This window comes from Eucyclogobius newberryi, unplaced genomic scaffold (assembly GCF_026437365.1).
Source record: "Eucyclogobius newberryi isolate DKJ021-1_F unplaced genomic scaffold, fEucNew1.0.hap1 SCAF_17, whole genome shotgun sequence".
NCBI lineage: Eukaryota > Metazoa > Chordata > Actinopteri > Gobiiformes > Gobiidae > Eucyclogobius > Eucyclogobius newberryi.
This window is the reverse complement of record NW_027315801.1, coordinates 14,446,464-14,458,963: the sequence shown is the minus strand read 5'-3', so window position 1 is coordinate 14,458,963 and position 12,500 is coordinate 14,446,464. Positions and strand designations below refer to the sequence as shown.

Genomic DNA, 12,500 nt, shown 5'->3' with positions numbered 1-12,500 from the left:
AAGTTTTACTGTCTTTCTTTCTGCTGTCTCTTTTCTCCATCATTCTCTCCCTTTGTTTGTTTGTTTTGCTCTCTGTCTCCCTTTTCTCTGTCTGCCATCCTCTCTTTCCTCCCTCCTCTCTCTCTCTCCCTCTCATATCTGAGCCTCCCTGCAGACGCTGTGGGCACTTGGAGGACGTTGACTGAAATGGGCGTTGGTGATATGGGCACACACTTCAGTGGCACAAACTGAAGCCGTGCGTGGGTAAAACGCCCGTGTCATTTACTGACGGAGCCGAGCAACTGTTGGCTCCGGCGGCGGAAACAAAGAGGGCTCCACTTTCAGGCTTCTCACAGGAACAGGAGACGGAGGATTGTTTTCACGCAACCTTTTAACCTCGCTGTCAAACCACTCACTCAAATGACTTGTCTGATAAACAAAATGATATCCACCTTCACTTTAAGGGCACACAAGGGCACATAACTAGGCTTTTACCTTCCTCATCATCAGTTTGCTCAGTCTTACTTTGATTGACTCGTGCATGTTTGAGTAACACTGTATTGTCTGGCATTGGAGGCTACATGCTCCTGTTTTCACCTACCCCCTATCTCCCCCCCACAGCTCTGTAGTTGATGGCAGTCAGTCTAGACTTTAACATGTCTAACTTTAGTCCTTTTTTTAAAGAGATAAAGGGGTTACTATGGTTAATACTACTCTATTCATTTTGAGAAACGTTTTGTCTTCATGGGCTCAGTTGTATTAAGACTCTTAGTATTATAATTGAGATATTGTAATTCTCTGTGTAAGATGCTAGTCTATAGGAGAGCTCCACGTTGGGATGCCCCACAAGAACAACTCTGACTCAGACCTCTTCATCATTTTCCCACAACACCCTGCAGTGATCCGTGTCTCTTGATATACTCCACGTGCTCTGAGGTCGTGCGCTCATATCGCCCAAGTGCTGACAACCATTATGTGCTTATTTGTGAGATATTTTGGTTTTTGAAAGAATCCGTGAATCTCCACATCCAGCAGCTCCTCTGACTCCCTGCCCTCCAATAACCTTGAGCTCCTCTGACTCCCTGCCCTCAGGGAACCTTTAGCTCCTCTGAACTCCCTGCCCTCCGGTAACCTTTAGCTCTTCTTACGCCGAGGCTTTGTCTAATACCGGGTACTTTTGCCTCGACCTGTGTGGACATCGGTGCAGTAATTAAAGTTCTGAATTGATTGATTTTTTGCAGGTTTCTTTGAGAGCAAAGGGCGGGGTCAGCAGGATGTGGAGGGAAATGCGCTTATATGGGCTGTTTTATCTGCAGACGTATGAGTTCATCAGCTGTTTGTGCTGGTAATTCCCTGGATGAGACGTGGATAGACCCAAAGTAAAGACGTGATTTGGCCCTATGTGCTGATCAGGCACATTCAGTTGCATTTATGACTCGGGACAGTAGTGGGCGCCCCCATAGCACCCCTTCACCGAGTCAGACTCACTAACATGTGATATCTGAGTTTGCCCCTGCGACGTCTTTGGAGCAGGCAGAAGCTTTTTTTTTTTTTTTTTTTTTAAATCAGTTCTTATTAAAGCAAAACCTAACTCCTTTGGCACTACTCGCACAGGAAGTGTCTTTGTCTCGGTAATGACACTCTTCAGCTTTTGGCACAAACCACTGCGTAAAGTTACATCTGTGTTTTCTCTCCCGTTCCCGGAAAAATAATCCGTCAGTGAAAGGACAGACTGAGCCAAATATTTAGATGTGGCGCAATGTTCGACTTGCCCAAAGTTCTTTTCGAGTTTAACTGTGGGTAAATTGGCACAAGCGCGGCTCAGTTCTGTTGTCTTCACTGTATCACGAACGCGGTGTGCTTTAGTCCACCACAGTCATCTCCTTTTTGACCATTTTCTCTGTTGTTTACTAAATTCTCTTTCTTGTTGTTTAAACTGCTAAAATCATAAATGCATAGAAAATAAAACTAATAGTAGTATAGCATGGTCTGAAAATGTGCTGAATGTGAATTGATATGTCTTTATTTCATATTTTACACTGCAACTTAAAGTGACGTATGACAGGCTTTTGCAATTTTCAGATTTTGACTTTAGTTGGTGTATGTAACTGTCACAGCAAGTGACTTCACACTAGGGACACTCTTTCTGGTCAAGGTTTATGCATAATTTACACAAATAAACAACTTTTTTGACACTCTAAACATTAATTCCACAAAATAAAGTTGCTCTGATATATTTTTATTTGTCAAATAAAACAAATTGTCACATTAGATGATTTTTTCTTCTTCTTTGGTGTTTAATTCATTACCGCCACCTACTGTAGTTGTACATCTTAGAGTTTTTTCCTTGTGTGACAGGAAGTGGAATTATAAACCTAAAAAAAATGCTATTCTGGAATAACATTTTCTTTTCTTTTTTTTTGTTAGCAAAATTCTAAATATATTTATGTTAACTGTCTTTTAGTTCAAATAGTGGTCCGACCTGTAGGAGGCACTTTACATATGGTTTGAAACTGTTGATTGCCCTCAGTGTAAACAATCATAAAATGAACTTTACCGGATTCAGATTTGGCATCAAATTGTGATCAAACTAAAGGAGATTCATTCATTCTTTCATTATTTCATCATCTGTAACCGCTTCAAAATCAGGCCAAATTGAAATAGTCTCCACTCTTTTTCTAATCCCTAATTTCTCCATTGGAACGAGGTATATTCCATCACCGCCGCCGCTGTCTCTGGGCTCAAATGTTGCTTGGGTCTTAGCGACGGAAATTAACACTAATTTACCTTCCTCCATTTGCATTCCCTCATTAGGCGTTCATTAATTACGCGGCCGGTGTCGAGTTCTAGTGAGGGACTCGTGTTAAATGATAACAGGATTGCATGTAATTGCTGTAATGTGGAAGAGGAAGTGCTCAAAATGTTCTACTTAGTAAATAATATCCATCAAGCGAAAGTTGGTGACAAAGTAATAAGTACAAAAAATAGTAGAATAACATGTTTTTTTTGCTGTACTGATATTACTATGTATATTTAGGGACGTATTGAGTATCGATTCCCTATTTTCCGTTACCGATCCTATACTTCATTTAGCCGTTTTGAGAACACAAGCAAAGACAAACACAAACTGAGCAAAGAATGTATTATTATCATATTCACCAGAGGAGAAAAGGCTGATCACAAATATTGGGCGGTTTAAGCAATTATTGACATTTGAAAGCTCAGAACCAACAGGATTCAGAGTTTATTTGATAATGTTTTGCTGTTGTAAAGTTACTGTAATCAGTGTTCAAATACTAGTATCAGTGAGGAAGTACCTGGTATTGGTTGAATACTGATTGAAAACTGAACCAATCAATTTTAACAATGAAAAAAGAATTGACATTTTATATTTACAAGAGACACAGAAGGTAAACCCCTCCTTTTTCTTTAAATAATAGTAAGGATTTGAATTGTATACATGTTTTTTCCCCCTTGTCATATAAATCTTGAGATTGCTTTATTCCACTCATCATCAAAGCGGGACGTGGGGAGAGTCTGGAACAGTGGGAGAAACCTGGGCAAAACATTCATTTTCATTGTTTCATTCCTTTGACTTTGACTTAAGTAGAGAATAAGGTTCCATTTTTCAAGATCTTTTTATAGTAATAAAAAGAAGGCATGTTTTCTCCAGAACTGTTGATAGGTTTCTATGGAGCACCACACCTAAATATTTAAATGGGGAGGTCTTTCTAAAGGTCAGAGGAGGTTATCAGAATGAGATGTTTTCAGTTTTTTGTACATTGTCGGTGTAATCCCTCATTCGTCCAGGCGTGTTCCATAGTAGAAAAAAGCTTCAGTTGTAGTCATCTGGACTCAGTTAGAAAAAATAGACGTTTCGACTCTCATCCAAGAGTCATTGTCAATAAAAGAATTTAGATCGAGAACTCCGATATTAATACTGTTCTGTGGTAAGACCCGCCCATTGGGCGGAGCCTTCCTGAAGTAGAAAGAGTTGTTTGTTTCAACAGAAACTCCCCCCTTGTATCTACCGAGCTAGCCTATTCAGAATTTTAATGGGCTATTAGAATCCTCTTTGTCTTTGTGAGACCCTGGCTCAACCACCCTGAGTACCTGATTAGCATCTAAATGTCCTGGTCCTGGTCCTCTACCTTTCCAGGGGTTCAGTATACCATTATAGATACCAGGAAGATTGAATCTTAGCCCTCCATTTCTGTTTAAAGAAGGTCTTTCTTTTTTAACAAAAATAGCTTCCTTGACTCCTCTTTCAAACCATATTTTCTCCCTGCTTAAAACCTTCACCTCACCGTCTTCAAACGAGTGATTAGAGGCTTCAAGATGGAGATGCACGGCACTCTGTGGTCCTGAACTAGTATTTCTTCTGTGCTGATAGAGCCTCTTGTGTAGAGGCTGTTTCGTCTCACCTATGTACCGTTCTTTACAGCTTTCTTCACTGCATTGGATCGAATAAACTACATTGCTCTGTTTTTGAGTCGGCAACTTGTCCTTAGGGTGAACCAGTTTTTGTCTTAAAGTGTTTCCTGGTTTAAAATAAACAGGGACTTCGTGTTGTCTAAAAATTCTCTGCAGTTTTTCCGACAGGCCAGACACATAAGGGATAGAAACACCCTTCCTTCTCTGTTCAGTTTCCCTTTTGTCCTGCTTCTTGGTTCTCTTCACTCTGTTGAGAGCCTAAGCGGGGTAACCACAGGCTGAGAGGGCATTTCGGACATGTTTTTCCTCTTTCTTCTTGCCCTCTGAGCTGGTGGGCACACCTTGAGCTCTGTGTTGTAAGGTTCTGATCACACCCAGCTTGTGCTGTAGTGGGTGGTTGGAACCAAAGAGCAGATACTGGTCCGTGTGTGTAGGTTTCCTATATACTTCTATTTGGAGTTTCCCGTCCTCTCCTCTGATCGTGGAACAATCAAGAAAGGCCAAGCGATTCTCCTTAGCGTCTTCTCTTGTAAACCTGATATGTGGGTCCACAGCATTGATGTGCTCTGAGAAGGTTTCCAACTCTTGTTTCTTGATTGTTACAAAAGTATCATGGACATAGCGAAGCCACCGTTTTGGGGCTATGCCTGAGAAAGAGGTCAGTGCCTTCTTCTCAAAGTGCTCCATGTACAGGTTGGCCACTATGGGAGAGACGGGCGAGCCCATGGCACAGCCATGAATCTGTCTGTAAAATTGTCCCCGGAATTGAAAGTAAGTGGTGTTCAGACAGATGTCCAACAGTTTGCATATGTGTTCAGGTGTCCCAATGGGCGGGTCTTACCACAGAACAGTATTAATATCGGAGTTCTCGATCTAAATTCTTTTATTGACAATGACTCTTGGATGAGAGTCGAAACGTCTATTTTTTCTAACTGAGTCCAGATGACTACAACTGAAGCTTTTTCTACTATTTTTTGTACATTAAGTTTGTGTCCAGACATTGGACCATTTTTAAGGAAAAATGGCATCACATTGAGAATGGACATTTCAGGCCTGGTCAAATATAATAGAACACCTTCTGCAGAGCACATGATGGCTTCTGTCCAACTAGGAGGGATCTGAGTGTGTCTTTTAAAGCTCTAAACCTCTCTGAGCTGAACCCGTGGCTCCCGGGGATTTATTGTTCTTTAAACTTGCCTGTATGTTTCTTCTGTGTTCCTGTTACTGTCTATTGTTGTCTGCTGTTTGAATTATTTTTAATCTCTGTCTTTTTCATTGTGAAACACTTTGGATTTTAAATGTGCTATACAAATAAGAATTACGTACTTACTTACTTACTTGACTGCGCGCAATCGCTGCCACAATTGAGGGTTCTCTCAGAGTGGTTTACAATCAGCTCCATGACAATGGCATAGAAAGTGATATCGCCCCCTGGTTGAGCAGACACATTTAAAAGAGTGAAAACCTTTCCTCTTAACCAGTACATATCTGCCCTCTTTATCCTTACATTCAAAACTCTGTTCAAAACTATTCGCTTTGAAATGTAAATTGCAACTCTCCTTCTATGTTTGCCCTTGTATGATGAATAACAGGATTTTTTGTAAAAGAATGTTGTAACTTTATGATGTTCAGTGTCATTCAAAAGTGTCTCTTAAAATATAAAATGTTAATTCTTTTCATTTTTGTTAAAATTGTTTGTTTGATTGGGTTCAGTGCCGTTCGCATTGAAGGATGCTACTTAACACTTCCGATGCCATTCATTGGGTTGATTATTATGATCTTACTATTGATCACTTTTGAATGTTCTTAATCTTTCTGGTCAAGAACAAACGTCGTTGGTCGTTTGCCTTGTTAGCTTTGTTAGTCTCGTTAGCCTCATTAGCCATGTTAGCCTCGTTAGCCTCATTAGCTTTGTTAGCCTCGTTAGCCTCATTAGCCATGTTAACCTCGTTAGCCTCATTAGCTTTGTTAGCCTCGTTAGCTTTGTTAGTTTGCAATGTGGGCTGTTTTGCAATGGGGCCGTGGACCGGCAGCTGTGTTTGTGTTGGTCCCGTAGAGTTAACAGACTTGTGTCTTCCTTGTTTACACGTCCCGTGTTCTTCCTCTTTGGGATTAAGTGGATCAAACAATGATTTTAAAACCAAGTGGGTGGGTCGGCTCAAAGCGCCGCCATAACCGGAAGTCGGATCAATAATGCCGTCTTTTCAGCGACAATTCTGTACAAAGAGGATGGAGGCAGGCTGGAGGCAAAGGATGGAGGCAGAGGATGGAGGCAGAGGCTGGAGGCAGAGGCTGGAGTCAGAGGCTGGAGTCAGAGGCTGGAGTCAGAGGCTGGAGTCAGAGGCTGGAGTCAGAGGCTGGAGTCAGAGGCTGGAGTCAGAGGCTGGAGTCAGAGGCTGGGGGCAGAGGATGGAGGCAGAGGATGGAGGCAGAGGATGGAGGCAGAGGATGGAGGCAGAGGATGGAGGCAGTGGCTGGAGGCAGTGGATGGAGGCAGTGGATGGAGGCAGTGGATGGAGGCAGTGGATGGAGGCAGAGGATGGAGGCAGAGGATGGAGGCAGAGGATGGAGGCAGAGGATGGAGGCAGAGGATGGAGGCAGAGGTTGGAGGAGGCAGAGGTTGGAGGAGGCAGAGGCTGGAGGAGGCAGAGGCTGGAGGAGGCAGAGGCTGGAGGAGGCAGAGGCTGGAGGAGGCAGAGGCTGGAGGAGGCAGAGGCTGGAGGAGGCAGAGGCTGGAGGCAGAGGATGGTAAATGGGTCATCTCTGTCTCGTAGTGAAGTGAAGTGAGTCTTGTGTTAAGCCTCAGGCTCAGACTCCAAAGGAAGCTGAGGTCTTTAAATGCATGAGATTAGAATATAAACTGTAGAGAAATATCACTGAGTTTCAAATTAGTTTATAACTATGGCTGGGCAATATTTAGACTTCTTACAATAAACCATATCTATATATCTATCAGATGTATTATTATTATTATTATATGTATGTTTTTTATTATTTTATTATATTATTAGTTATTCTTTTTTTGTGTTTCTTGGAACCTCCTTCTACTCCATCTTCTTCCGCTTTATCCGGGGCCGGGTCGTGGGGGCCGCAGTCTAAGCAGGGACTTCCAGAAACACCTCCCCAGGGAGGCGCCCAGGAGGCATCCGGAACAGATGCCCGAGCCACCTCAGCTGGCTCCTCTCGACGTGGAGGAGCAGCGGCTCTACTCCGAGCTCCCCCCGTGTGGCCGAGCTCCTCACCCTATCTCTAAGGGAGCGCCCAGCCACACGGCGGAGGAAACTCATTTCGACCGCTTGTATCCGCGATCTTGTTCTTTTGGTCATTACCCAAAGCTCATGACCATAGGTGAGGGTAGGAACGTAGACCGACCGGTAAATAGAGTTTTGCCTTTCGACTCAGCTCCTTCGTTACCCCAACGGTCCGATGCAGCGACTGCATCACTGCAGCCGCTGCACCGATCCGCCTGTCGATCTCACGCTCCATCCTTCCCTCACTCGTGAACAAGACCCCAAGATACTTGAACTCCTCCACTTGGGGCAAGGACACCCCACCCACCTGAAGAGGGCAAGGACTCCCCACCCACTCTTCTCCCGACAATGTTTCTTTTTCAAGGATAACGGTGTGTTGTTAAGTCTGTGATGTTCTGCTCAGTTTGTTCCATAATGTTCAGCTCAACATAAAGTATTAACAGCTGCATCAGAAGCGACTTTAAAGACGACACAAACACTGAACTTAAATCAATGATAATGAATAAAAAGGTCAATTATTCTTCCCCCTTTTATACATTAAACCTCAACTAACTGTGATTTTTTAAACTTTTAAGTGTCTTTGTTTGAATTGAATTTCCGCATAAATGTTGGCCCTTTATTTGTAATGAAGGATGTGACTCCCTGGCCAGTGAGATAATTACTAATTATTAAAGTGAATACATTGTCTGACTTCAAATAATGGCTTAATTAACTTCATTTAAATGAAACAATGTTGTATAGCTTTTTGTTCCTTGAGAATCCAGGAAGTGAACCAGGGATATATATTTAGATATTTTGATTCTTGAAATTGTGATTTTTTTTTTCTGAAGGGAGAATATTCTTAAGTGGAGGTTTTAAACTTAAACAGCTTTTATTCTGTTGTTCTCAAGCTGTGGTGTGCGTACCCAGCTGTGTTCTTCAAAGTTAAATTTGTAGTTAAATCTAGTTCTGGTTTACTTTTTGTTCTGTTTTGCATAAATCCTTGTGTAACTTCCCACATTTTGTCCCACCTTGATAGTTCTGATTTACTTCTAATTTAGCTCTAATTTACCTCTGATTCAGTCACAGGACGGCATCAGCAGGTGGATTAAATCAGTTTTACTAAAGCGTAGATTCATTTAATTCCATCTTCAAAGCGATATAATTACATTAATAACCAAGATATTGAGTTTGCTTGAATCAGGATGAAATCGAAATTGTGATCTGACTCCCAAGATGCACCCCACGCCCACCTCCAGTGCTAATACTTGTCCTGTGATGTCTGGTGTGCAGGAAACTACTACGGCACGCCCAAACCGCCCGCAGAGCCCAGCCCCGTGCAGCCGGACCTGGTGGACCAGGTGCTGTTCGACGAGGAGTTTGACACCGAGGGCCAGCGGAAACGCACTACCTCCGTGAGTAAGATGGACCGCAAGGACAGCGCCGCGCCCGAGGAGGAGGACGAGGAAGAGCGCCCCACACTGGTCAACGGACTAACTGGTGAGAACGTTGCACCTTCAGCAGGAGCGAGCAATATTTCGTTCTTTGTTGAAGTTAATAAAGATAAAGAGAGGATTTAATCAGAAATACAACTTCACTGCTGTTTTTTTCTCTTTTTTCTCTCTGTTGCTTTTTCTCAAGTTTTTAAGTTTAGTTTCTGTGGTTTCTGACTCATCGACGGGTATCGGCAGGCCAAGCGAGCCGCGGCTCGTGCTGTCGCAGAGGCAAAAACCCGGGCCTGGGAGGAGTTCGGGGAGGCCATGGAGGAGGACTATCGGTCGGCACCAAAGAAATTCTGGCAAACCGTCCGGCGCCTCAGGAAGGGGAAGCAGTGTCTCACAAACACCGTTTACGGTGCGGGTGGAGGCCTGCTGACCTCGACTGGGGATGTCGTCGGACGGTGGAAGGAATACTTTGAGGATCTCCTTAATCCCTCAGTCACGTCTTCTGAAGAGGAAGTAGAGACCGGGGACTCGGAGGCTGGCTCATCCATCACCCAAGCTGAAGTCACTGAGGTTGTCCGCAAACTCCTCGGTGGCAGGGCTCCGGGGGTGGATGAGATCCGCCCTGAGTACCTAAAGTATCTGGATGTTGTAGGACTGTCTTGGTTGACACGTCTCTGCAACATCGCGTGGCGTTCGGGGACCGTGCCTCTGGACTGGCAGACCGGGGTGGTGGTCCCTCTGTTCAAGAAGGGGGACCGGAGGGTGTGTTCCAACTACAGAGGGATCACACTCCTCAGCCTCCCGGGTAAGGTCTATTCCAAGGTACTGGAGAGGAGAATCCGACCGATAGTCGAACCTCGGATTCAGGAGGAGCAGAGTGGTTTTCGTCCCGGTCGTGGAACACTGGACCAGCTCTATACCCTCCATCGGGTGCTCGAGGGTTCATGGGAGTTTGCCCAACCAGTCCACATGTGCTTTGTGGATCTGGAGAAGGCTTTTGACCGTGTCCCTCGGGGTGTCCTTTGGGGGGTGCTCCGGGAGTACGGGGTCCGGGGCCCTTTGCTCAGGGCTGTCCGGTCCCTGTATGACCGGAGCAGGAGCTGTGTTCGCATTGCCGGCAGTAAGTCAGACCTGTTCCCAGTGCATGTTGGACTCCGCCAGGGCTCCGCTTCTGTTCATAATTTTTATGGACAGAATTTCTAGGCGCAGTCAGGGGTCGGAGGGGGTCCGGTTTGGGGACCACAGGATCTCATCTCTGCTGTTTGCAGACGATGTTGTCCTGATGGCTCCATCAAACCCGGACCTGCAACATGCACTGGGACGGTTTGCAGCCGAGTGTGAAGCGGCTGGGATGAGAATCAGCACCTCCAAATCCGAGGCCATGGTTCTCGACCGGAAAAAGGTGGCTTGCCCTCTCCAGGTGGGTGGGGTGTCCTTGCCCCAAGTGGAGGAGTTCAAGTATCTCGGGGTCTTGTTCACGAGTGAGGGAAGGATGGAGCGTGAGATCGACAGGCGGATCGGTGCAGCGGCTGCAGTGATGCAGTCGCTGCATCGGACCGTTGTGGTAAAGAGGGAGCTGAGCCGAAAGGCAAAGCTCTCTATTTACCGGTCGGTCTACGTTCCTACCCTCACCTATGGTCATGAGCTTTGGGTAGTGACCGAAAGAACAAGATCGCGGATACAAGCGGTCGAAATGAGTTTCCTCCGCCGGGTGGCTGGGCGCTCCCTTAGAGATAAGGTGAGGAGCTCGGCCACACGGGGGGAGCTCGGAGTAGAGCCGCTGCTCCTCCACGTCGAGAGGAGCCAGCTGAGGTGGCTCGGGCATCTGTTCCGGATGCCTCCTGGGCGCCTCCCTCGGGAGGTGTTTCAGGCATGTCCCACCGGGAAGAGGCCCCGGGGAAGACCCAGGACACGCTGGAGAGACTATGTCTCTCGGCTGGCCTGGGAACGCCTCGGGATCCCCCCGGAGGAGTTAGAGGAAGTGTCTGGGGAGAAGGAAGTCTGGGAGTCCCTGCTCAGACTGCTGCCCCCGCGACCCGGCCCCGGATAAAGCGGCAGAAGATGGATGGATGGATGGATGGTTTCTGACTCAATTTTAAGAGTTAATTTGCAAAAACTGATATGTGCCACTTGAAAAAAACTGTCAAAAGCCTTCAATTTACTCTTTGCCTTTGTTCTAAATCTATTTTAGTGCAACACAAATAATATTCAACGCCTTCTTGAGCATATCCCCCTCAACTGTTGTATTGTGTGTGTTGTAGATTTCAAAACGGATAGATTTGTTTGCAAGTTAACTCTTATGAACCATCAAAACCACATGAAACATATTTTAGGATTGCATTTTTGATTTAATGTAAAGTCTACAGAAACATTTGAAGGCATTTGATCAAGAAACAGCACATTTTAGTCCAAACTCTGCTTTGCCATTTATCTCTCTGTGGCATTTTGTTGATTATGTTCAAGCATCATCTCGTTTCACTCGTGTTAAATCACAGCTCTCCAAAATCAACGTTTAGCTTCAGTCTGTGTGCAATCACTAACGACCTCTCGCCGACAGAGACCGAGACGACTCCATGTCCTTTATACACCATCACATAACATCACACAACATCACATAACATCACAAAACATCACACAACATCACACAACATCACATAACATCAGTGCACTTTACTTACACATCAGAGTCAAGGTGCTCAAGGTAAAGGCATTAAACAGCTTAAGATAAGATAAGATATTCCTTTATTGTCCCACATGGGGAAATTTCATTGATGCAACGCAGGAAGATACAGAGGTAGATACAGAAGAACAGATCACTTATAGGAAGTTTGAAAAACACTCTCAGTAGAAGATCTCCTATAAACAAAAACTCCCATAGACAAAACCTCCCATTTCCCAACAAGGGATGGAGGGGGAAAATAATAAAGATAAAGATAAAAATAAATAAATACATAAATACCATTGCATGTGATCACGACAGTAATTGCACATGAATATGTGTCACGACAGCACATGGATTGCACATGAATTTCACAGTAATTGCACATGAATCACGACATTAATTGCACATATGACAGAATTGCACATCAGTATTAGGTTAGGTCAGTATTGCGAGTGTTCAGGACTAACAGTGTTTGTTATAAAGTCTGACAGCAGCAGGAAGGAAAGACCTGCAAAACCTCTCCTTCCCACAGCGAGGGTGGATCAGTCTCTCACTGAAGCTGCTCTCCAGAGCGGAGAGAGTGTCCTGCAGGGGGTGATACTCATGGTCAAGCATAGATGTGAATCTAGCCAGGACCCTTCTGTCCCCCACCTCCTGCACCGAGTCCAGAGCACAGCCCAGGACGGAGCTGGACTTCTTGATGACTGTCCAGCTTCTTCCTCTCCCTCTCTGTGATGCTGCTGCTCCAGC

The 12,500-nt window shown here is 44.9% G+C and overlaps 1 protein-coding gene across 1 annotated transcript in view; it reads left to right on the top strand.

Annotated features, from left to right (window-relative positions):
• The window catches only part of magi3a (membrane associated guanylate kinase, WW and PDZ domain containing 3a), a 243,449-nt gene that overhangs the window by 180,461 nt on the left and 50,488 nt on the right, over nucleotides 1–12,500 (top strand). The window contains exon 4 of the mRNA XM_072449267.1: nucleotides 8,937–9,143. Coding sequence (XP_072305368.1) covers nucleotides 8,937–9,143 — 207 coding nt within the window. The remainder of the gene's footprint in view (nucleotides 1–8,936; nucleotides 9,144–12,500) is intronic.